Source organism: Mauremys mutica, chromosome 2, assembly GCF_020497125.1.
Source record: "Mauremys mutica isolate MM-2020 ecotype Southern chromosome 2, ASM2049712v1, whole genome shotgun sequence".
Classification (NCBI taxonomy): domain Eukaryota; kingdom Metazoa; phylum Chordata; order Testudines; family Geoemydidae; genus Mauremys; species Mauremys mutica.
The window spans coordinates 224,310,526-224,335,709 of NC_059073.1; the positions used below are offsets into that span (position 1 = coordinate 224,310,526).

Consider the following 25,184-nt stretch of genomic DNA (forward strand, 5'->3'; position numbering starts at 1 on the left):
ATGTAGACTTTACACGTATAGAGATACATAACAGCATGAAAACAGCTTTGTTTGCTAACATAATGCCCATAACATAATCTTTTTAAACCTGTAAAATCAGAGGAACATTTCAATAAATTCATATAGTACGTTATATTAATCGTTCCGCAAAGTCCCATCTACAGTACTTATAAGTGTTCTGCCTGAAGATTATTATCTCAGCATTTAACAAGTGTATAACCAGTGACACAGTAAAAGAATGAGCTCAAGACATGGCTAATGTAACTTTCGTTTTGAAGTTCAGTTATGGAGCCATTTTGAATAGCTTCTTCTTTTTCATCAAACCTTTTGGCATGAATCTGGCTTTTTTTTTCAGCTGATATAAGTTCTGTTTGCATTACATGTAGGAAGATTTCATTCAAATGAAATTGCACAAGTCAGAATATCTAGCTATTGCATATATATTGAAACTAACTAAAAATGGAATAAGTGATACTTACACAGTCCTGGTTATACATTCCTAAAGGCTTAATAATAAAAGTTTTAAAAGAGAGAGAGAGAGATGGTAAAGAGGCCTCTATAAGCCAAAAATCAGGGGTTAGTTTGACCATCACTTTTGAAATAGAGCCACCTTGACTCCTTGCAGAAACAAATGATGCACTTGTGTCCTTTTATAAATGTGCATTTTAGAATACAAGTGAAGCTCTAAAACTAATAATATTGGTTGGCTGCAGTGCTGACAGAAATGAGGGGGAAATGCCCTAGAAATGTAATCTGTTGAAAACATTTTAAGGGGGCAGGGGGGGCGTTCTCCAGTGGTTGAAGTAGTCTGAAACAGGAGGAGAGCTCTCACCCCACCAGCTGAGGAGGAGGGGGAGCTATTAGGAAAGGGTGTGCCCCTCCGCTTTTTTGGCAAAGCAAGAATAGCGCTGCACTCTTTCCAGATCCCCTTTAGTCTGGCTCCCCTGCCATTCACTTTTGGGCAGAACTCATCACTTTCAACTGAGATTTCTGCTTAAGTACTGATGGCCCAATGTTCATGCTACAGTGCAGCCCAAGCCTCCTCTCACCCCACTGCCATTAGCGGCAAAACTGCCATTGACTTGTATGGTGCAGAATCGGATCTCCAGGGCCTGATGCAAATCCCACTGAAGTCATTGGGAAGACTCGTATGACTTCAACCGGCTTTGAAGCAAGTCCATAGCGTTTTGAACCTGCAAGGTTAATGGGAGTTCTGCCATCAGGTTTGCGGGCTTGTGCCCTTACACATCACATTAACCCTTCAGCAACAACCCTCTATCAGTTGACAACAGTTAGCGTTACACAATTTTAAGACCTTAGAGGGTCAAACGTGAACATAAGTCAACTAAACATGAAGGTAAAAAGAGCATTTTCTGCTCCCACATTATATGACAGTAACATGACTATAACATTACTGCTTTGGCATTTTAAATCACAAGTCTGTGGTGTCACTTCCTGGTATAACAGAAGAAACCCAACTCCATGAGGAACCCCCTTTCTAGGGTGGAAAGCAGCAGAATATAAAACAGACCCTCAAGTTTGGGAATTTTTGTGTCTGGAATAAATAGAGCCCCAACCCCCCAAAACTCTGTTTTGTTAAGCGAGTCATGATATCCAACAATCGAGTGCACCTGTTTTGCGTACACAAAAAATGTTCTTTAAAAAGCATACAGCTCCAATATTTACATACATATTAAGGTTGGGGGGGGAATAACATGAAAAGACAAAGGTGTCTCTCACAGTTATGTAGTCAAATCATATTTAGCAGTCAAGTAGCAAATTGGTGTAGTGTAAGAAAGAAATGGTCACAGAACATATAAATGAAAAAAAAGGAAAAAAAAAAAAAAACCCAAACAAACCTGCAATCTGGATATTAGATGGATACACTTTTCCTGAAATTTGTCCTTGGTTCTTGAAGAGGAATTGATGGATTCTGTTGCTCATCCAGTAGTCAGCTGTGCTGAAGGCCTGAACAGTGTCCAACAGCTTTTTAACCACTATCAGCACAGGGTAAGAACCTTAGCTGCAACCATCAATCAATCTAACTAGTACCCTGAACAAATCTCTTTCAGTTAATAGTTCTCGTTATAAAGTTGGACCTGACTGCGATTCTTATATTAACAAATATAGCATATCAATGCAAATTTGCTGTTTTCTAAAATTATAAATGGTCAGATAATTAGTTCAGCAAGAGACAAAGTGCATCTATTTTGGTTCTTTCCATAGATCACCTGCTTTTGCACGTTTAACGCCTTCACAGTTTAAAATATTGTGAAGAAATTATGTCTATTTTTATGTAGAACAACTTATATACATACACAAATATATATATATATATATACACACACACACACACACAATTCTGTACTTTATATAGTCATTAACACCAACTATGTATCTATTTGCATTATATACAGATGGCATGTGTATGTGCACTAAGTGATGACGTGGACTGGAAATATTCTATGAAATTTCAAGGAGTAAGAACAGGGAAACCGTGAGTGAATTAGTAAGAGCTTTCCAGACAAGCAGGACTACATGAGTTAGATATGGGAAAGCCCAACTGTCATTTCTCTCATTTCCCACACAGCTACTATGCTTTTGCTTTTCACCAGCGGAAGCTGACAGGTCTTTCTGTTGAGTGAAAAACAGAACAGTCAACATAATGACGATTCTGGGTATCTTGACGAACTCTGAATGCCACATTGCTAACCACTGAAAGTACTAACTCTGAAGTGTTATTGCAGAGTTACAGAATATCTACCAATCACTCAGAGTCAATGAGGTTTTCTTCTCCAACAAGTGGTACAAACATATAAATAAGTATTTTAGCACAAAATATATAGCTTAACATGAGTCAAGTTCATGTATAAATAAGAGCTAAAGGCCTATGGGTGAACTTTGAAGGCCAAGAGTTCCTCAGAGTGCATGTTGTTTAAGGAACGCAAGTCGGGTAATTTCAAAAGAAGTTTTGTAAAAATAGAGGCTTCGTTTGGATGGTTTTTCATAATTAAGGTCCTTAGTGCACGAATTAGTGTCTCCTGCAGCGCCTCCACAGAGTTAACATTTTCTATTCCAGATCGATCTAAAGAGAAAGGGAGGGGGGAAAAAAGGGTGGGAGAAAAGGCAGGCAGGCATAGCTTGCAGATCAAAAGTCAGTTGTCCAAATCAACGAATATAGGAAAAAATGTAAGCTAAGACTTTCAAACCTGGGTGCCTCAAGCGAGTCTCCCCACATCCCTATTTACACCCTGATTCAGCAAAGCTCAGACATATTCAGCAAAGCAAAGCACTTATGTACTTTACTGAAGTGAGATGGATTTAAGCACATGCTTGAAGTAAAGTATGTGCTAAAATGCTTTGCTGAATCAGGGCCTTAGCTGCATAATGAAAGTAGACTAAAATTTGGAGGTGCTGTGCACCCAGCAGCTTCCACTGACTTCAACAGGAACCGCAAGTGCTCAGCACTGCAGAAAACCAGGTCTAAGAAAGAATTTAAGAGCCTAGCTCTAAGGTCCTGTTTTTGAAAATCATCATCTTGGGGAAGCTATTTGAGCCAAGTGTTTGTTGCCCTCAGCAGCCACCAATGAATGGAAGCAGAGCAAGTTCAACACTTTACAGGCCTGGGCCCTTTCTCAGGTTATAGTTAGTTAGCAAGCACTGATAACAGAACACGTCACAGGAGACTGCCACACCAGAACGTGTTTACTATCTACATGTCTCAACATCCTTCCCTTTTTCAAGAAAAAATATTCCACGCAGATTCTGCCTGTCTCAAATACGGAACGCGAGTGCACAGTTTGTGAGAGCATATAAGGAGCCTTCTCCCCCACACGCACATGGCACAGGTATGGGACCAGGCAGAAATGCAGCCCTTGTACACTTGGGAGCACAAGGACTGCTCCCTCCCCACTCTCCTGGGGCATGTAGAATCCCAAAGGTGGATGGGAAGGGAGGCATGGCCACTGCTCCAGCTTCTCTTATGTACTGGCTAGCAAAATGGAGGACAGGGAGAGAATAAGCTGCATTCCCAAACAGCTGTAGAAGCTGGCCTACAGTCTCCACCTACTGGTGCTGTTTTGGTTTTTTAAAGACAATGTATCACAGCAGCAACATTGCAGGGAATGGGATTACTCACTAGTGGGACTATTCAAGTGAGTAACTGCTCACCCATGTGAGTAAGTAGTTTACCATGTGGCCCTTAGAAAATGAATTGCTAGGTCTGATGGTGAACTCAAAAATCAATAACCTGGGAATTGTTGTTTAAGGGCCCAGTCCCGCATGCCTTGCACCCTGGAAACTCCCAGTGATACTAAGAACCCCATCGAGAGTTTGGGATGTGGCAGGAATACAACCTCAGTACAAATCTCAACTCTGACATTTTAGCATTTTATAGCAGCAGAAAACACAATTTGATGGTTTTTAAAGTATTTAGTCAAGTCCCAGACAGACTAAAAGTGTCGTCAATTCCCACTGATTTCAATGGTTGAGGTTGTTCATCTTTTTAAAGATTTGATGGGCTCTTCAACTGCACAAGGTATGGTTCACTAAACCCTATTGCTAATACAGGTTCCAATCCAATTGCAGGATTGAGACCTTACCCAAAAAAGTGAAACTACTAAACTATGTACCAGGCTTTGAAGATATCTCTGAGGTAAAAAGGCACCTTTTTCTCCAATTACCCGCACTGGTCAAAGTCAGGAGTAACTTCCCAGAGGTCAAGTTACACCTGTGTAAAACTGGCATAAGTGAGGGGAAAATCAGGCCCACTCTTGACCTATTACTTGTCTGGCTGCTGACACTTTTCGGTAAGTATATTCTATTACAGCAGTGAGACAGCAGCAGGAAAAAGCTAGATATTTTTCTTTTCTTTTAAACAGAAGTTTGGGTTCCAGAGTAATAGCAGAAAAGTCCTAAACATTTGCAAATCAGAACTGTTTTTCCCCCTTGCCAGAGCTGTAAAAGTTTAAACTACAGGCTGCCAGGAATTTAGAGAAGACCCATTAAATCCTTTAAGCCAACTTAATTGGGGCTCAATGTATATATTTTACAGGGGCCTTCACGCTAATGACAACTGTATTCAAAGTTTGGCAAAGGTATAGATTAACTTTCTTTCCTTACCAGCAGAGACCAGGACAACGGCGGTAAACAAACTCATTTCCTCATCATTAAGTTGCAGGCCACTTAGTTTCTCGCTAAATTCAAACATGGAGTTGAGTAGATCGCCAGCTCCCATTGAATGCAGATCATCCACACTGTACTTCTTTCCACTAAGAAAGGTGACAGTACGTTCCTTCGCATCAAATAAAGACGCAAACCGTACCATTAAAACCTGGCAAAAGAGAGAAAAGAAAATATTGGTAGATTTGTATAGATTTAAGAGAAAATAAACTAATTTTACAACACTCAAATAGTCCATTCCTATCACTTAGCATCTTGATTAGCAATAGGCAGTACCCCACTTAGCTCTAAAGAATGATGCAAGGTACTTCCCTGAAATCTGGAAGAATAAGGAAAATTAGCTGCTGTTTGACGGGGGTGGAGGGATAGCAGAGCTAAAAGCTTAGCCTCAGACATCCTGAGCCATAAAGAAAACACTATTCACAAATGCACCAGTGTGAGGACTTGTTTATAGCTACTGAGCAAACAAATATATTCATGGTATTAGAAGAAATGTTTTCTTCGCCCTGTATGTGTGGGTAGCAAGTAACGGTATCAAGCTAGATCCTCCCCTGGAGTAAACAGGAATAGCTCCATTGATTTCAATGGTGCTATGTTTCAGAGTAGCAGCCGTGTTAGTCTGTATCCGCAAAAAGAACAGGAGTACTTGTGGCACCTTAGTGACTTATACCAGCTGAGGATCTAGCCCATGGTGTGTTGTCTGTAAAAAGTACCATGCCACTCCTGGGTTTTCACTGGCAATGTTAGTGAGCCCCGGTGGAAAAGAACAGAATGTGTGTCTTTGGAAAGACTAACACAACAGAGTTTGAAATTACACCTTGTTTGTTGCTACCAATTGGGGATATATTTTTGGTATCGGCACCTCTTTTTGAGCATTTACAACTGTCAAACTTTGCCTCCTTGTTCTCAGCTGCACGGTGAAGCTTTTCCATGTGGAATGGTTAGTAAGGTTTCATTTGCTCAATGTTTAACAACTCCCGACACGTTCCATTGTTTAAATATCATGTGCAGAACTGCCACTTTCTGACCTGGATAAACTAAAACCAACTTCATTTTAAAACATCCAACTTGCTTCGTGTTATGGCCTTGATTTCCCCCCCCCCTCTCTCAAAAACGGAACAGGCTGCTGGTGTGCAGAGACTGCCTGTCATCCTGATGTGAAAGTAGAATGAATGTATATTGTAAAAATAAGAATGGATTAAAGAAATGTTGTATGTACCTTTAAGCAGAAATAAGAAATGTTGAAATACAGGTGCCAGGAAAAGAAACATTAGGCATAAACAATGGTGCTAATGGCAAAACATTAACAGAAGATGGATAATAGTTAGTAAGGAAATAAGATATGCATGCCTAGCCCAGGTAAACTTATCTGATTCTGCTTCCTTTGTTATCTTGTTAAGTTCTCACCCTTTTATCTGTATAAATAAGATAGTTTGTGTCTTGCATGGTGCTCACATTATCTGGGCGTCATTAGCAGAGCGCTGTGCTAATAAAACAGAGTGGTCTGACAAACTGTGAGTCCTGAGTCTAACTTTGACACTGACCAGCACTGTCTTACTGTTTACTTGCACTCCCCCCATCTGGCTGTATCTACCTGTCATCTCTTGTCTTATGTTTGTGTGTAAGTTCTTTGGGCAGGGACTGTTGGTAGCACTAGGGCACCTGTACAATGCAAGGTTAGGTCCTTAGGAAACGGATCCTTGGAGGCCAGCAAGCTGTGGGGGAAGCTGCCTGGTGTGAAATGCTGTATGGGATGGGGGGAGGGAGAGGGAGAAGAGTCTTAGGACCAGATCCACAAAGGCATTTGAGTGCCTAACTCCTATTGATCTGGGCCTTAGGCAACTGACAGGTTAGAGCTAGGCACATCCTTCAGCTCAGGATTCTCAGCTGGCCCCTCTGCTGGAGTTAAGCACCTTAGCCAGGTCAGCCTATGCCTCAGCAGCCCAAACGCAAACCTTTCTTGTAGAAAACAAGACACACCCTCACACAGCCGATCGCCCAGTGGTTAGTGATCCTCTTGAAGTTGTTCCACTTATCAGCTATTTATTGGAGCAGGGCTCTGAACCTGGGTCTCCCACATCCCAGGGGAGTGCCCTACCCACACAAACTTAATCCCATCCCGGTTGTCTCTTATGACTAGCAGTGGATCTTAAGTGTGCTCTGAGAATGCCTCTTGGAGTGGGCCTCACTGGGGACATCGGTTGGGGGGAAACCCATGGAGGCTTCTGTTTAAGCAGTGCAGCTTGTTAGTTGTGGGACAGCATCAGGACCTAGGTGGCTCTGCGCACGCCTACAGGTGGAAACTCTATGTGGGTAGGCAACAGCTGAGCACTGATTTTGACAAGTTGTAACTGGCACCTAAATTGTGGACTCAGGTGCCTAAAGAGGGAGTTAGGCACCTAAATACCCTTATGGATCTGGCCCAGGAGCACTATAATATTATGGGTTCACTTTCAATACCCAAGAAATATATGCTGTGGTGAATTTTAGCACCATGCAGAAGCCTATGCACCAATGAAGCCTTCAAAATACAGTTTAAATGGGCCATGAACAGTGGACAGGTCTGGGGCTGGCTTTCTGCAATGGGGAATTTCACTGCAAGATGCTGAACAGCCCATACCGCCACCATTTTCCCTGGAAACTGAAAATGCTCAGAACTTCACAGGATTGAGCCCCAGAAGTGTGGAGTCACTAGCCTAAAATAATGAGACTTCTAGGTGAACAGGGCGTTAATTCTGGACTTCAAACCATATAGCCCACTCCTTAGCTGCTGTAAACCAGCACAGTTCAACTGAAGTGCTTAAGGCTATGCCTGTTTACACCAGGGGAGGATCAAGAGCTAAAATCCAGAGTGTAAAATAAAATCTAGACTCCACATAGGTGTTTCAATCTATATTAACAACAGCTCCAGTGACTCCTGGGATTGTCTTTCACTGGCTCATCACTTTTAACTATTGTAATTTTGGTTTTGCTTTTAAATTTTGGTCATATGCCCAGAGGCCTTTTGACATTGGCACCACCCCACTGACATCTAGCTATTCATTACATTGTTATGTATAAACAAGGGAATAAAGGTAAGCATGTGGCCAGCCAGGGCTACTTCTTATTTTCCAAGGATATGTCTGAACGTTGAGAGCGCCTTTGCATATGGAAACATTTCATTGATGATGCTGATCACTGTTATGAAGACAGAAGAATGGGGCTCACAAGTTCAGGTACTGAAGTGCCAGAGGGAAGGTTTAAACTTGCTAATGTGGTTGTTCTATTTTAAGTTATCCCCCCAGCTTGATGTCGGTCTCCGCTCTGTGGAACCTGAGCGGAGCCTAAAACGTGTAGAATTTTTCAGACAGGAATCAATCTTTTTGCATAATTTGAGCAAGAATTTTAATGGCTACTTCAGGAAAAGATGTGATAGGGATGGCTAAGCACAAGTATGGTAATGAAAACGTAAGACAGGGCACTGGAAGGGGGAGCAGTCAGAAGTAAAGAGAAACTAACACAGAGGATACCAGGACCTGGGTCTGAGTTTCACAGTGTAACATGTGCTTCTCACTCCAACAATTGACCATTCTAGAACTGTGCAATTTAATGCATTATCAGTGAAGAAAGCAAGAGACCCAACAACTTTCAGGAGAAAATGATTTCTTCAATGCAAGTAAACACACAGTCCAATATCCCTGCTTTTTAAAAATAAGTGTTACAGAAACCAGACCTGTCTGAACGAGACCTTGAATTCTGTGGGGTCAAGTCTCCTCCACTCATGCAAGCTTAACTCCACTAATAATAGTGTGCATCACACACAGAGGAGGACAGGCTCCTAAATAAAGGTCATCAAGTGAGGGACACTGACTAGTTGTAACATCACATCAGGAGTCCTTGCATTATTAACCAGCTGATACCAATTTACGTACAGTACATAATGACCATATGCAAGCACGACTTGTCATAAAGAGCTGGTGGTGCTAAGGCCCACTACTAATGACCCAGCTATCAGCCATGTTGTAGACACTATGTAGTATCTACAGTGTAGCGACTGTATTGCTGAGTAAAGTTCCAGCTAGTGACACCAGGGGATACTGGAATCTCCAGTGACTGCAGTACCCCTGGTTACCACCAGAGGGACTCCTGTGCAGATGGAATCACTCTAGCCCCATCAGGTCTTTCTGCAGGAGACTTCAGGCAGCAGAGGAAACAGGTGCAGAACAGAGAACATGAGCCTCTGCGGGATGAATAATTCAGATTAGACCCACAGAAGCAAGGTTGCTGCCTGCAGCCTCTCCCTACTGCTACCTAGTTCTGGGCTAAGCAACAGGTAGCTATTTAAAATAAACAAATGATGAGTTCTGGGGTGAGGGAGGAGGTGGAGCAAGGTTCTCAGCTGTCTAAGTCTGGGAAAAGGGTTTCTGGTTGAAAGGTTTTGCTGAGCGGACACAAAACTATGAACACTGCTGGGGCTTAAGTGAAGTTAACAGGCTCCAGATATGAACAAGATCCTCAGCTGGTGTAACCTGCTATAGCTTTATTGACATTAATGGTTATATGCCAATATACCCATTCAGGATCTGGCTCCATCTCTCTAATGGAGCAATCACATACCCTGGGGAAGTCTGATTCCAGATTGAGACACATGCATCTCTATTAATAAGGCATAAGATTGCTGCACAGTCAGCCTAACATCTAAAGCATGAAGGATGTTGGCAAGGCATTCGCTGTGATTCTCACCTCAAAGGTCCCAGCCTTTAGAAGATTGACCTGGTCGTGCTGGGAAAGATCTCGGAACCCTGGAATGCGTTTTGCGAACTCCACCACTTCTTTCACTGCAGGGGTGAAGCTCATCGAAAATTCTTCCCAGACTTCATGGCCAGTCTTACTTGGGTCCACAAAGGGAGTCTTGCTCATTGGACAAACCTAGAATTTACACACACAGAAAAAAATCCCTCTTCAAATTATATTCCACATTTTAACCAATCTTTGAAAGAAGCAGACGTTGTTTAGGACATCAACACGCTAATCATACAACAGATAAAACAGGAATATTCATTAGTTAAGTACCAGGAATATTTTATGCAGCTCCATTAAATATCAGTTTAAAATTTTGCTAACTTTGGCTGCTCCAACAATGTAATTAGGGAAAACTGCTACCATGCAAGGAATTGAAATTGAACACCCCATTTCTGATCTCACTCTCTCTGGCTTCTAGTTATCCCTGAACCTGCCCTCACTTACTCCACTGTAAACCAGGATCAAAGAATCTGAACTGCTCTTTTACTCCTGGAATGGGCGGGGAAGAGAATGCTGATAGGAAAGCATGTTCAGACACTGGCTGTCATCCTGTTGGCATCTCAGGGACAGCTGTGACAAACTCCAGAAAAAGACAAACACCAGTGTCGAGCAAGCTCTGCTCAGTGTTTAGGAGATTAACCATGATACACCAGTCTTGTCTGAAATCTAGGCAGACTAGCAAGACAGAGAATTATTAGTAATGTGTAGGGCCTACAGCCACAACTGGAGGTCTGAGCCCCACTGGGCTAGGCACTGGCCACACACAATAAAGAAATCCCTGCCCCAAAGAGCTTACAAATAAGGGGATTCTCAGGGAGTTGAGAAAAGCTTGAAGGATCGCCAGAAACTAGGAGGTGGAAACATTTAGCCAATTTGAACTTCAAGGTTTGCAATTAAGGAGCATCACAGAACAAGAACTGGACTATTTCCTACGTTCCCCCTCCCCAGTCTGTTCCATCTGGCAGAGAGAGAGAGAGAGAAGCAGACTTTGTTTAGGACTCCAACACATTAATCATACAACAGATAAAATAGGAATATTCATTAGTTAAGTACCAGGGATACTTTAAGGAAAAGAGGCAGCTACTGCAAGGTAAGGGGGGGAGGGCTTATTTAAAAATGGGGCAAAGGGAGGGAAATATGCAGCATTGTTGCTTGACTTAAGTCAGTTAGGGTGATCAAAGAGGCTGCAACAAAGAAATGCTTTCTGGTATGTTGCTGCTACTGGACAGTCCTAGATGAGTGGGGATAAAGAAAGGAAGAGACCCGTCCTTGTAAATCCTATCACTGGCTCAGCGTTTAAATTGTTGTAGGGGTAGAAGGACAGGTTTGTTGTGGACAGCCCAGAAGCCTCCAAATCCAAATGTTTTAAGTAGTTTCCATAAAAACACCTGATCTCAAATAAAATAAATAAATAAATAAACCTAGCCCTAATAAAAATAAAATAAAATAATGACCTGTCTGACAAGATGAGCAAGTACTAAAAGACCCTGGTAAAAACAGACTTAAATCAACTAGATTGACTCTAGGGACGAAATCCTGACCCCACTGAAGTCCTCACTGACTTCCAGGGGGCCAAAGTTGCATCTCAGAACTTGTGCTTGGATACTTTTTAAAATACACTTCAAGTTAGTGTATCTACCTTTGTAAATTATTTTAAAGGTTTTATCCCCAAGAGGAAAAGGGTGGGAAAGGACCTACTGATTCACAGGGCTCACTTTTCCAAGAAACCTACTGTAACCTGATTTTCAACTATATCTTTTAGGTGCTTTAGTTGAAAACAGACTATCTGGCAGCTAAAAGCATTGTTAGAAGAACCATCTCAATTGCTTGATTTCAAATCCCATACACAGTATAAGCCGTTGATCTCTAGTAGTTCTTTGCCCTAAACTCTGTTGGGTGCTATCTGGACCAAATTCATCTGTGTGCAACTTCACTGATTCTGGAGCTACACTTGGCCCCATCTGTATTTATAGATCATTAAAAACACATGGCAAAAAAGTCTCCCTGAACCAGCAACAACAGACATTACTGTACCAGGTGCATTCTCCCTCCAGTGTTGCATGAGTAAATATTCATGTTCTCATTTGCCGAAAACCCATCTTCTGGGATCCTTTCACACATTCTTTGAATATAACCATTGGTAAAGTTCATACAGTGGCCATTTGGATAATGCATTACATTTCTCCCTTTGTATTGTCCAGCAAGATGTTGCTCACTCTCGGTATAATGGGTGTCACTAAGCCCACTGCTACAATGGTCACTATTCAAACTATATTGCTCAGGGTTCTTTGGAATTCTTTCCCCGCTCTGTGGCTGCCTGGCTTCAGCTGGGTTTTCAGATCGCTCCTGGTTGTACATGAAGGTGTCCTTGTGGGCTCTGGTCACCATACCAATCACTTCTTCCTTCGCAATGTCAGAGGGAGGAGGAGGAGATGGACTTTTGATGTTTTCCACCTCTTGTTGGGGTTTGGATGTAAGCGCTTCTTGAGACAATGGGGGCGCTTGCTCCTGATGCTCTGTTAATGTTTCATTTGGCAAGTGACCATTGAACTGGCAGTTCATCATGGTCTTCATGGCACTTTGCATTTCAATCAGCATCCTCTGTTTTTCACGTTTAGGAATGCGGCCAAATCGAACAGCTAAGGAAGAAAAAAAAAAGGTTTTAGTTACACAGGTGCACACCAAATTCAGTCATGAAAACCACTACACACAAAACTGATAATCTTGCCTTTTTATGCTTGGGCACTAATCCTGATCTCATCTGCATGGCTATATAACAGCAGTAACTCCACTGATGTTAATCCAGTATAAAGCTGGTGTCAGATTAGAATCGGGTCCAGGATCATGTTATGCACCACTGTTTATATGTAAAATGAAGGCAGCGAAAAATGTAACAAAAGTATCTGTATGTCCCTTTTCTTGGTTATTCCAAACTAGGCCTGGTCTATTCACACAGTTGCACCCAAATGTATGCTTCAAAACTGACGTCGTTAAATCAGTGCAACTTTGCCATTTCCTTAAACTGGTTTACTTAAATCAGTCGGGTACCAGACTGAGTGTAGACAGCCCCTTAGGGGTTGTTGTCAATGATACTCAGAATGACAGCACAATTCTTTTAAATAAAGTTCTAGGTTAAATTTGCCCAATGAGCGTTAAATTTGTTCCTGTTCAGTATGAATCTGAGGGAAATAAAAAGTGAACAAAGGTGGAGGTGGGAGGGAGAAATTCTCAGCTCAATTAAATCTGTGCTTTGGAAGCCAAACAATCTATATTTTCAGCATCTCACTGAAAACCACTGCACGAGGCAGACTTTTGGTGAGGCGTACGGAGATTTAGCGGTGCAGTTTCAGTTACCATTAAAGTTGTGCAGCTCTGTGCTTTCTCCTTGCACTGAAAACTTACTCCTGAAACTCTACTCTCTGTAATAGCCTTACGTGAAGTGACAATAAAAAGATAGTGTGCTATGGGCCTGACCCAGCTCCTATTAAAGTCTTTCCACTGACTTCAGTGAGAGCTAGATTGGGCACCATTTCCTCTTGTTTAAAAATAAATCCTAGGAAATGTATGCAATACACTGGACAGGAGGGTTTGGATTCTTATCTCAGTTACACCAGAGTAACTCCACAATAACCCCACTGCAACCAAGAATGTTATTTTGGATTTACACCAGTGTAACTGAGATCAAAACCTAGCCTAATGCCCACAGAGGAGCTTAAAATACTGTTTAACTCAGTAAAATAAACTAAGACTGTTACATCAAGTCCGTCCATCTAGCAGCTGTCGTGCGTCCTATTGTATTAATCCCAACTCCAGATGCTCAGAGAAGGGAGGGCTTTCTTGGCTATTTTATATATGGTGGTCAGTACAGCCACACAGTGAGACCTAGCTAATCCACATGTAAGGGACAACATTAGCATCCGAGTACAACGGGATTCAATTGTCCGTTTCTGCCTCCTTACGACCTTTGACACATTCTCTTTTGAGATGGGAGGTACGTGCAGCACAATTCACTTTCACAATGTCATTATTCAATTCGGGAACATACCATCTCTTGACATTCCAACAGACAAACATTTTTTGAAGCGGCATTGCTGGCATCTGTTCCTATTCATTCTCATTATAGAGCAGTTGTTATTCTTCAAGCATTTCTTATACTGGATGTTTTGCTGAATGCTTCTTCTGAAAAAACCCTGCCGATAAAAACCACAACCCATTACCATACAGGTCAAATCTTCTATCAAGATCCAGCCATTTGCAAGTAAGCTTCACTTCCTCATATACACTTTCAGAGCCATAAGTAGTAGGTGCCACTCGTAGCACCTTACAACTTCTCGTGACTGGTTTTCCCTCAGACAGTTTTGCTAGCACAGTGAAGCATAATATGTGAGGAAGAACACGGCAGGATTAATACAATAAACTGGTTTTTCTAACTATAATAAATTCTAAAAGTTTCCCCAGCAATCAAAACTTAAGATTCAAGGCTCTTCAGTATTATTATCCTCATTATACTGATGGGGGAAACCAGCAAAGCTGAGAGATTAAGTGACTTACCCAAAATCACACAGAATATCTGTGGCAGGGATAGAAATAGAATCCAGCTCTCCTGACTCCCAGCCCCATATTTTAGCCACAAGACCACTCTTGCACAATGTCTAACCTCCTCCATGCAAGAAAATAGCTTTCACATAATTGCCAAAAGCTCCTTCACAAAATGGGCCATTCATGGTGTTCCAGTGTCTGAGAACAGACCTTTGACCCATCAGTGGACACGTAGGCCACCAGTTTAGTTGTTTCCATGGGAAGGCATGGTGTATTCCCAAGCAGCTTGTCTTTTTAAAGCAACCTGCGTATATTTTTAAACTTCTCAGATTAATGTTTTATTAGATTAATATGAATTTAACTTTTCAACATCAGCACCGGCTTACCCCATGATTCCAATTCTTAACTACCCAGTGATTTGAAAACTAGTTGGCATCCACAACAGAATGGAGACTATTATACTTTACCTTACAACCCTCACAAGCATGAACACCGTAGTGAAATCCTGAAGCAACATCCCCACAGACTTTACACAGGAGGACCATGCCATTAAATTCTAGAAATAGAACAGAAGAAAGTGGGCATGAAAATCCAATGGTAACATTCTGCCTCATAGGCCTTGTCTACACTGGTGGCGGTATGTAGGGTACATGTAGCTACACACCCCAGTGAAAGAGAGTGCGGACCTGCTGGAGCCTTTCCCTGCAGTGAGAAAAGGCTCTGGCATTGGGACACTACGTTGCAGCGTAGATAGGGAGGCACTGCTTGGGCACGTAGAGAGCCGCATAGTGTATTTACCCTAGGGTTCAGCCGGGTCTCTACTCTACTTGTCTAAGCAGTGCCTCATTGTCTCCACTGCTATTCATACCTGTGCTAGCTGGGTATGCAGTGTATGTATTCTACATGCCACTGCAAGTGCAGACCTACCCATAGAATACACTTCTGCCCCCTAAAATGTACTTTGCAAATGAGATACTGCAAATCAGTTCAATGTACAAGAAAGAGAGGAGACAAAAACAAGAACACAGGAAAACCCTGCCCAACTCAGCAGGGATTAATTTAGAAAGAATCGCTGGACAGAATGGGGAGAACACACATACACTGGGCTAACAGTGAATTTTTAATAAAAGTAGCATTGCACTCAATGGTAGAAAAAAAAGTCTGCTTACATTTATGAATTTTAAAAGGATCATTTAGGAAACTAGGTCACCAAAGTTTGGGCTCAATCTGTCTTCCCATCAGGACAAGGAAGCCCATATAAATGTTGCAGTTTCCCCAACTGAGAATAAAGATCTTTTCTTAAAAACAGAAATATTAAAAGACACTGTTAACTTCAAAATCACATGTTGCAAACAAATAAGTCATTTTACCCTTTTTACTAATAAAAACTTTGGTCACATCTTGCAATTGACTCCATGCAGGCAGTTCTCCACAGCCACACAGAGTCTCCCCATTGGGATGCACTTGCAGAAACTGGACCTTACATTCTTAAAGGCAAAAGGATTTTCTAAGTCCAATTTGCTTACCACTTTTTATGCTCTTTCTTTATATTTTGCATGTTTTATTCCAGCTTAGATAGTAAAGAATGGGACTTTCCAAAGAGTTCAGCATTGCCAACTCTGCCAGTGACTTCAGGGGAGCAGAGTTGGACTAATGCTGAGCACTAGAGCCAGTTGGAAAAATTTCAGTGGAACCATTTGCCATCTGAGACTGCAGTTTCATTAAAGTTCAGATTTAGTCCCTAAACAGAACATGAACAAATGTCAATCTTGATATCCTTTGTGAAAGGGAATTTCTGTCCTCTGCATAGGTCTGCTAAGTGCTTTTAAAAAATCCCACCCTAAAAATCAGTTAAATCAGTCTCAATTTTGTTTACAGTCAATTACACTTTCAGGTTCTTATGCCCTGATTCTGCAAACACTTAAGTGCACAGCAGCTTTCTGTACATGAGCAGTCCCGTTGAGTGCTTCCATGTTTGCCAAACAATGTACAAAGCAGAAGAGGAGGGGAAAGGTCTTACTAAGATCTTGGATTTATTTATTTTGGGTGGGGGTTGGGTGGCAGAGAAATATTTTTTTAAATGATTTGAATGCTTTTTAAAGTACAATGACCAGACTTTAGCGTTGGCTTCATAATGCCATAAAAACACAAAACATGAGCATAGGTGCTGGAACCAGGGGTACTGGGGGTGCTGCTGCACCCCCTGGCTTGAAGTGGTTTCCATCATATACAGGGTTTACAGATTGATTCAATGTCTCTCAGCACCCCCACTATAAAAATTGTTCCAGCGCCCCTGAATAGGAGGGTTGTCCAGAAAGTTTGACTGGCAAAAATAATTTTGTCTCAGGTAGAAGAAAATAAAAATTAAATTCAAATTAAAAGCTTATTGAAATACCCTCTGATCCATATATCGCTGCAGTCACTATTCAATGTTAACATTCTTGTAAAAAAACAAAAAACAACTGGGGATCACTTTTAGCTTGTAAAGGCTGCTTTAAAAAATTCCTTTATTGCTAAACTTCTGATTATCAAAGAATATATAATGCAGAAACACAGTAATTAAAGCAAGTCGAAGCCCATAGGCGCCAACTTCACACACCGGTGGGTGCTCGCACCCTGCACCGACTCCACCCCTGCCCCGCCCCCATTCAAACCCCTTCCCCAAAGTCCCTGCCCCAACTCCACCCCCTCCCTGCCCCCATTGGACCCCTTCCCCAAATCCCCACCCCAACCCCACCTCTTCCCTGCTTCCTCTCTGAGTGCGCCGCGTTCCCGCTTCTCCCCCCACCTCCCTCAGCTTTTTACGCCGCAAAACAGCTGTTTCACAGCAGTAAGCGCTGGGAGGAGAAGCGGGAACGGCGCACTCAGGGGAAAAGGCAGAGGAGAGCTGGGGCAGGGCTCTTGGCTGCTGGTGGGTGCAGAGCACCAACAAATTTTTCCCCATGGGTGTTCCAGCCCCGGAGCACCCCTGTAGTTCTGACCATACCAACTTTTAATTTTATTTCATTTGTGGTTTAAAAAAAATAAAATCCCTTGAGCTGGAACTTAGTGCACATGTTCTGAACACATTTTTACTGGTGTCTGTCTGGAGTAGTTCCTGGTGAAGGAACTTGTGTGCATGTATAGTGGCTAGCACAATGAGGTCCTGGGCCCTGACTGGGATTCCTACGTGCTACAACAATATAAACTTATAAAATGATTCACTGATCTCTATAATCATTAAAGAGAAACACTGAAGGAAATAAGAATTTGTTCCTAGGTTTGAGCCTGTGGACTAAACTGTCTTTTAAAATGACATTTGGCCAGGTTTCAGTGAAAGGAGCACAAAGAGAGACTTGTAGCAGACTTTGTTTTAGCACTTACATAATTTCAAAACTGCTGGGGCTTTTTATATAAAAAAAAAATTAGCGAGAGTTCTTGAGTTAAACTTACTTGTGGGCCAAAGGACAATATGGCCTGTTGGCACCACTTTGCACTGTGAGGAAGCAGTTCCAGGTCTGGGAGTGGCATCAGTGCATTTCATATTCTGGATCAGTAAAACTCAGGCACATAGCAGAGGTGATGAGCTTGAGCTCAAGGAGTAGGGTTGAAAAAAGATTGGAAAGATGGCTGATTCAGGCTGAAGTTGTGGCTTCTGTTTACCAAGAGGCTGTTTGCTCAACATCTTGGCCAGAGGATGAGCACCATAGCTACCGCTGTCTAGAAGGAAGGAAGTTAGAGATTAAGCGTGGAGGGAATATTGTGGTCTCCAGAATGAAGGCTGGGAATGTCCTCAGGCCAGGTAAGACCAGCCATCAGTTTGAGACAGTGGAGCATGACAGTGCATGTTTACCTGCCTGATAATACCTCAAAACATACATACTTGTAAGTCCACCATGGCCCTTGGTCAATCCAGCAGCACTCGACCGGCTTGTTTTAACGGCATCATCTAGCTGATCATTCTTTGGCATGCCGTCAGAACCCTCGCTGCTCCTACTGTTACAGCTGCTCTCGGAGGTGGAACTGTTTGGTGAAGATGGTACAGGCGAAGAGGATGACTGGAAACTACTCTCTGAGCTCTCACTGTGACAAGAGGCTGGGCTAGACGCTGAGCTTGAAGAGCTGATGTAAGCAATCACACTCCCTGGGAGAAGGAAAGCAAAGACTGTAATGATGAAATACCAAATTACGTACACAGCTCACAAGTGATCCACTTCCTGAGCCGGCACCACCCAGGGGTACCAGATGTCCTGATTTTATAGGGACAGCCCCGACATTTGAGGCTTTTTCTTACATGGGTGCCTATTACCCCCCACCCTGTCCTGATTATTCACACTTGCTGTCTGGTCACCCTAGCACCACCTGACGCAGCATTCCATGTGTCTTTATGTGTGCCTCTTTCAAACTCCGCCCCCAAACTCATTTCTTTCCATTAGCTTTCAAGGACTGACCTCCCCTTCCATCCCATCTTCCCTTGCCCTCACACCTGACCTCCTAAAATGGAAAATGAGATTAGATAAAAGAGGGAGCAGAGGACAGGATCAACAGCAAGCGTAAAAAGCTTGCATCTGAGGTGGTGGATGATGGGGAGTCACTGGAGGGACTCAAAGCTGGGAGGATATAACCTAATCAAAACCTGATCTCAGAAGCAGTGTTCTGAAGGGAATTCAGGGTAGGAGGTGCAAATTGGATGGGGAGAAAAGACTAGATCTTAGAGGTGTTATGGAGACAGAAGCAGAGATCATTTAGATAAGGGTAAGAGAAAGGGCAAAGTGAAAGAGGACACCCAGGATACAGGCCTGAGATAGGGAGGAGGTTGGTGGTGTCCACAGTAATGGAGAAAGGGGATGGGGCATGAAGATAAGGAGTTCAGTCCTGGCCTGTTTTTATATTAAATACCACTTGTTGCATTACAACTCTTCGTAGCGCATTTAAATATAGTTTCAGTTGCCAGGCTCTTTGCAAGGCACTGCACTTCCACTTGCAGAACAGGGAGGCTGTTTAGTCCTAAACTCTTGAGATACTTTTGGAGAAAACAGCTTCTTTCTCTCTTTTAGGCATGGAAACTGATTTGTTTTTTCATACGGTCCCTTCCCCAGGTTATATGCCAAAGGAATGATATGCCAAAGGAATGATCTCGCAAGGGACACAACAATTCTTTACTCTTCTTTTGAGAACCAACTCAATTGTCATCTCCAAGACCTAATATTTTAAAAGCCATTACAAAGTATTTGCTATTTCACACTAAAATTGGTAAAAGCTCATTGGCAAAACCCAAGCTATTGAAAAACTGTGTTTAATTCCTTTTCTGCTCCTTTTGTACTGCTATGGAAGACCTCTTTACATATGACTCACTACATACCAGAATAAGATGATGCATATGCCTTAAATCAGTAAAAGCTACAAATGACAAGGAGTGCTTGCTCAACAGATTAAGTCAGTACAGTGGGTCCTGGGTCATAGTGCCTTATGTTAATTATAGTACATCTGAGGATAAATGCTGCCACTCTGTCCTACTACTCTATTATACCTTTGTGATACATAAATAATTTCTAGAACACTGAGCAATCCTCTGCAACATACAAACTGAAATACTTGGCACAAGAATCAAAGACGGATAGTAAACTCGGAATTTCATTGCTTTTGTAAATTTAATTAAACCTGTTAGCATTGCTGTAGCAGCTTTACTGGACCTATTTTACTTTTTAATAGTGGTGTAAAAACATCAAAATAAATTCAAACTTAAATCTCCCATTCACCATGTAAAAGATTTTTACCTTCTACCTAGTCCTTCAGCAAAACTTTGTTCAGGTGGAATTCTATATCAAGTGCTTACTTAAGTATGCATCTTACAGGGATTACTTTCCAAGTCCTGAAATGCAATGCTATATATAATGCATATATACTGCAATGATCAGTTCATCCAGAGCTAAGTTTTCAGTGTAGTGTGCGAGAGAGGTGGCACTTGACACAAGCCATGTTATCGTAATGGAAGCTGAGCACCAGATTCCACCAAAGAAGCGCTAAAATATTACACAAGCCCCATATTAACCAGTTGGGGGACACATAGGCCTGGTCCTATGCTTAAACTTAGTTTGACATAGCTACAGTGGCCAGGAGTGTGAAAAATCCACACACCTGCATGCTCCAGCTATGGCAGCCTAACCCCCCAGGGCAGATGCAGCTAGGTCAATGGAAAAATGCTTCCATCAACCTAGCTACTGTCACCTGGGGAGGTGGAGTTTCTACAGTGATGAAAAAAATGGCATCTTAGCTATGCCACTGTAGACATGGCCCAAGTGTCCTGCAATTCACAGGACAGACCCGTGTTTTCCCTGGGTGTCCTGCTTACTGTTGTACCTGACATTAAGTCACATTACTGAGTTAGCAAAGGAAGGGAAGCATGCTTCCTTCCATGTGAGCCTAAGCAGAAAAAGTGAAATGCCAATGAAAGGAGACCTCCTGCCTTAATCACAGTGGGAAACACTAAGCAATTGCACCCAGTACCATATAGAAACGATCATGTCTCCTCCAGTGAAGGAGAATCATCCTCACGCCCTATAGCAGTGGTGGGCAACCTGTGGCCCGGATGCAGCCCGTCAGGGTAATCCTGTGGCGGGCCGTGAGACCATTTAACCATCCAGAGGCACAGCCACCCGCAGCTCCTAGTGGCTGCAGTTCGCTGTTCCCAGCCAATGGGAGCTGCAGGAAGCCGCGGGCCACAGGGGCATGCTGCCGCCGCTTCCCACAGCTCCCAGATTGGGCTCGGCAGCTGAGAAAGGCAAGGGAATTCCTCGTTTGTGAATGCTGCTGAAGCTTAGGCCACAATTAGGTGCTGAGCTGCTCAGCAGTGCCAGGCCTTAGGCAGATTTGCGGGTGCCCACCCACAGAAACCTAGGTGGCTTGGGGACTTTATCAGTGGAGACTTGAATGCCTAGGGACTTTACAGGATCAGGTGGCAGCTGAGCCCTAGTTCTGTGAAAGCCAGTTGTGCCTAAATGTTGGACTTGGGCAGTTAGATGCCTGAGTCCCCACTGAAAAATCTAAGACCCACTGGGTATACTAACTATTTCTGTATGCTAGGGACTTCTTGGTTACCTGTCATATTATTGAGAAATATATTAAAACGGAGACTATCTTGGAAGACTCTGTGGCTCCTCAGAAATCCTTTGCTCAGATTTTAATATTCTTTTCTATTTGACTATAAGTACTAGGTTATAGCTGCATTTCAGAAAAACCCACGTATGCAGTGCAGAAAAACACATTTCCCAGAAGCAGCAGGTCCTGATATTGTATGGACGAGTCAGCGCTGCAGACACAAACTTCTTGACTCTTAAAATTGAATTTGCTAACATAGAAGACAAAGGAATTTTATTTTATCCTAAACTGAATTGTTGTCATGTGAAACTAGTTCTGGATGCTCATTTTAGTTATAACCACAAAGGATTCTGAAAGAAATTTAGAATTCCAAATGATATACTACCACCAGCTCACGGTGAACATGTATTTTGAGCAGGAAGTTATATAACTTCTTAATGATGACTCCTGTTATTTATATTTCAGCAGATTATTAAATCTTTGCAAAAAACAGAGTTCAGCTACGCAGATGCTATTTTAGTACCAGTCTCTACTGTTGTTGCAATAGTTTAGATTATTTGCCTTTCATCTTTGACATAAAAGTTTAACAATGAAAAAAACTGAAATGATATAGGATACAAAGCGAAGACTTTAGGCAAAAAAAGGAAAGTTAACAGTTCTTTTTGCTATGAAGAATTTTCTACTGTACAAGATTATCACATTTAGGTTCAATTAAAAGGGAATCATCCCATTCTAGGGCAAAGGAACAGTCTTGAAAATAGCAAAACTGGCACATTAAATTATCAGCTCTTGCTGAAATAATTTCTAGATGCACAGTCACACCAAGGGTTATTTAGCTGCTGGCACAGCAAATGCGTCCTTCCAAAGTCAATTTAATTCTGTTTCATAAAGCACTGCCCAATGTTTTTCACTAGAGCCACAGGAGCTGTTACATAATCAGCCGCTATTATATATAGAATAATAAAACCCAGCCTTTTCACTCAATTTATTTTAAGGGAGGATGCAGGAGCCATTGCGTCCTTACGTGGCAATTACTTTTCTCCTATTTTTGTAAAGCCAGAACTCCCCCACCTTCCCATAAAGCCCAGACAGACATTCTAATTCCCATATGCTCAGGCAGGACCCAACACGCTGTGTAACACGCTGTAATCTGGACGTGTCCAGCCATCTGACTTGCTGGGCTCATTACGTGAGCGCAACCGTCAGCGAAAGCGAGTCTGCGCCCCTCTTTCACCTGTTATAGTCGGGCTGTTGCAAGAGCCTGTCCACGTGAGAAGAATTTTAAACGTGTCTTCATTCCAATCACATGGGCAGGCACCCAAATACAACATGCTATGCTGCAAGGAGCCGGTAAGACTGCCGGCCGGGGGCCAACCCTACGCCAGGGGAGGGTGACCAGATGTCCCGATTTTATATGGACAGTCCTGATATTTGGGGCTTACGTAAGCACCTATTCCCCCCGATTTTTCACACTTACTATCTGGTCACCCTACTTCAGGGATCCTAAGTACCTAGCACTTTTACTCGCCAGAGCTCTGGGCAGGCACCAGCACTGGGGGGGGGCTGGAGGGGGGAACAAGGGCAACACCTCTCCCCTGCCCCATCCTCTCCTCCCGGCCCCCTGCCCAGCCGCAATCACCTGGTGAATGGAAGGGGGCAGCGGCCCCCTACCCCCAGCCCCACTCTGCGGGCGTTCTAACCACGCCCCACCGGGACGGACCCGCCCTCCGTGTTCCAAGGTTCTAGCCACGCCCCCTTCCGAAGGGAAAAAGAACACCCTCCCCCCGCCCCCGCCCCCGCCCGCAAGGCAACGCCTAGAGGCGACGCCTCCCGCTCCAAAGGGCGAGCGGTAAGAACCTTGGAACACCTGTGGGGGCGGGGTTCAGAACGGTGCAGACCCCTCCCCCCCGGCGCTCCGGTGGGCGTGGTCAGAAGCGCCGCAACGATCGGGCCTCCTCTGCCCCACGTGTCCCCTGCGCGCCCCGTCCCGTCACCCCCGCTGAATGTAGGTCACCAAAACAGCGGCCTCCTGCGGGCCTCACGTGTCGGCGCCGGCAGCCACCCAGCTGGCCCGCCCCAGCCCTAGTGTGCAATCGTTACGTCACAGCCCCGCACGGCCAATAAGCGAGCACGCAGCGCGGAACGTAAACAGAGGCACACATGGCTCGGCGAGCGGGTCCATGTGAGGCAGGGCAGGCACCGGCCACGGGCTCCGCAGGGGGGGGGAGCGGGTATCAGTCCGTGGGAGGCAGTTCCCCAACATCCGCCACACAAATGGGACAAGAGCAGCGGGGGGAGGGGTGACTTTAAACCCCAACAGGCTCGGAATAACCCCCCCGCCACCGGGGATCAGACCCCACAACGTGGGGGCAGCTCCCGGCCCACACGCGAGACGCTCTGCTGGCTGGATACGCTGCCCTGACAGCGACAGCCGCCCTCCAGTGCCCTCATTCCCCGGTCAGGCACCCACCCACCCACCCGCCACTAACATGGGGCTCGCGGATCACCCACCCCCAGAGCCCCCCGTGACCAACACGGCGCGCTCCCCCTTGACCGCCAAGCACCCACCCTGGGGCTTCCCCCCTCCCCACACCAGCACCCCGTACTAGCAGCTGAGCTTGGCAAGTCTCTTACCTGCATTGACCTCCATACTTTCCTCCTCCGACGAGACGGCACCGGGGACCGTGAAACTCCCGACTGGGGGACGCGGTACTCTGCGGCCAAGCAGGACTTGCACCCCGACTCTCCTGCCGCTGCCCCTCTACATGTGCCCCCAGGCTGCCCGCCAGCCGGCACAGTACAGCGGCTGTCTCTGCAGCGGGGGCGCTTCTTCCCCGGCCCTGCTGGGCGTGTGTCTGCAAAGCAGCAGCAGCAGCAGCAGAAGAGCCTGGCTGGGAAGGTTTCCTGCTGGGCTGGCTCCTGGTACGGCTGCTGCTGCTGCTTCGCTCCTCGGGTTCCTCCCCTTTACAACAAAAGCGATTGAGACACAGGAGAGTCGAGTGCGGCACTGACCATGTGACCCACCTCCATCTCCTCCCTTCCTTCCCTCCCTGCGCGGGCCCCTTCTCTCCTCGCGCCCGGGGCAGGGCCGTCCCCTCTCCTCTCCTCCCCCTGGGCAGGCAGCTCCTCCCCCGGGCGCTGCCTCCTGCCTCCTTCCCTGTCTCTACCGCTTTACCCAGTGACAGACTTCCCTGCAGACCCGAGTGGGGGGCTGAGGGGCGCGCAGGTCGCACACACGTGCGTGGGGGGTGCGCACGGGCTTCTGGGGGTGCATAGGGGCCAGCAATTGGGGGCGGGGTTACCCTCCCCGACCTGCAGCCCTTTACTGGCCCTCTCAGTGCGGCTGCAGGAGTTTTTGCTCTCCTGCTCGCCCCATCCCCGACTTGTGACATATGGTCACGGCTGAGGGGGAGAGATCAGGCCAGGGAGCAGCCACCAGCACTCAGAGTCCTGACAGCCGCGGGGAGAGCAGAGCAGAATTGATGGTGGACTCACTCCTGCTGTCTGCTCGCTCTCTCTCTCTCACACCCACACCCACACCCCTGTCCTTTCCCTGAGTGGACTGATAACGTTCTTTTTGCCTCTTCCCTGTGGCGTAGTAAGAA

At 44.5% G+C, this 25,184-nt stretch overlaps 1 protein-coding gene across 6 annotated transcripts; it reads right to left on the reverse strand.

Moving 5' to 3' along the window:
- Window positions 1-335: 335 nt before the first annotated feature.
- Window positions 336-24,523, reverse strand: NR1D2 (nuclear receptor subfamily 1 group D member 2). 6 transcript variants are annotated; one of them, XM_045005752.1, is made up of 9 exons: window positions 18,365-18,494; window positions 17,935-18,201; window positions 15,672-15,800; window positions 14,970-15,058; window positions 14,009-14,153; window positions 11,998-12,602; window positions 9,904-10,089; window positions 5,122-5,332; window positions 336-3,085 (listed from the first exon to the last, which is right to left on the reverse strand). In XM_045005752.1, the coding sequence occupies exons 4-9, from the start codon at window positions 15,045-15,047 to the stop codon at window positions 2,889-2,891; spliced, it is 1,422 nt and encodes a 473-aa protein (XP_044861687.1). In that variant the 5' UTR covers window positions 15,048-15,058; window positions 15,672-15,800; window positions 17,935-18,201; window positions 18,365-18,494; the 3' UTR covers window positions 336-2,888. The 6 variants fall into 6 exon arrangements, with proteins under 6 accessions (XP_044861687.1, XP_044861684.1, XP_044861685.1 ...); XM_045005749.1 differs by lacking the exons at window positions 15,672-15,800; window positions 17,935-18,201 and adding an exon at window positions 24,214-24,523 and having other exon boundaries at window positions 18,365-18,625; XM_045005750.1 differs by lacking the exons at window positions 15,672-15,800; window positions 17,935-18,201 and adding an exon at window positions 23,219-23,311 and having other exon boundaries at window positions 18,365-18,625.
- Between the last annotated feature and the right edge of the window lie 661 nt (window positions 24,524-25,184).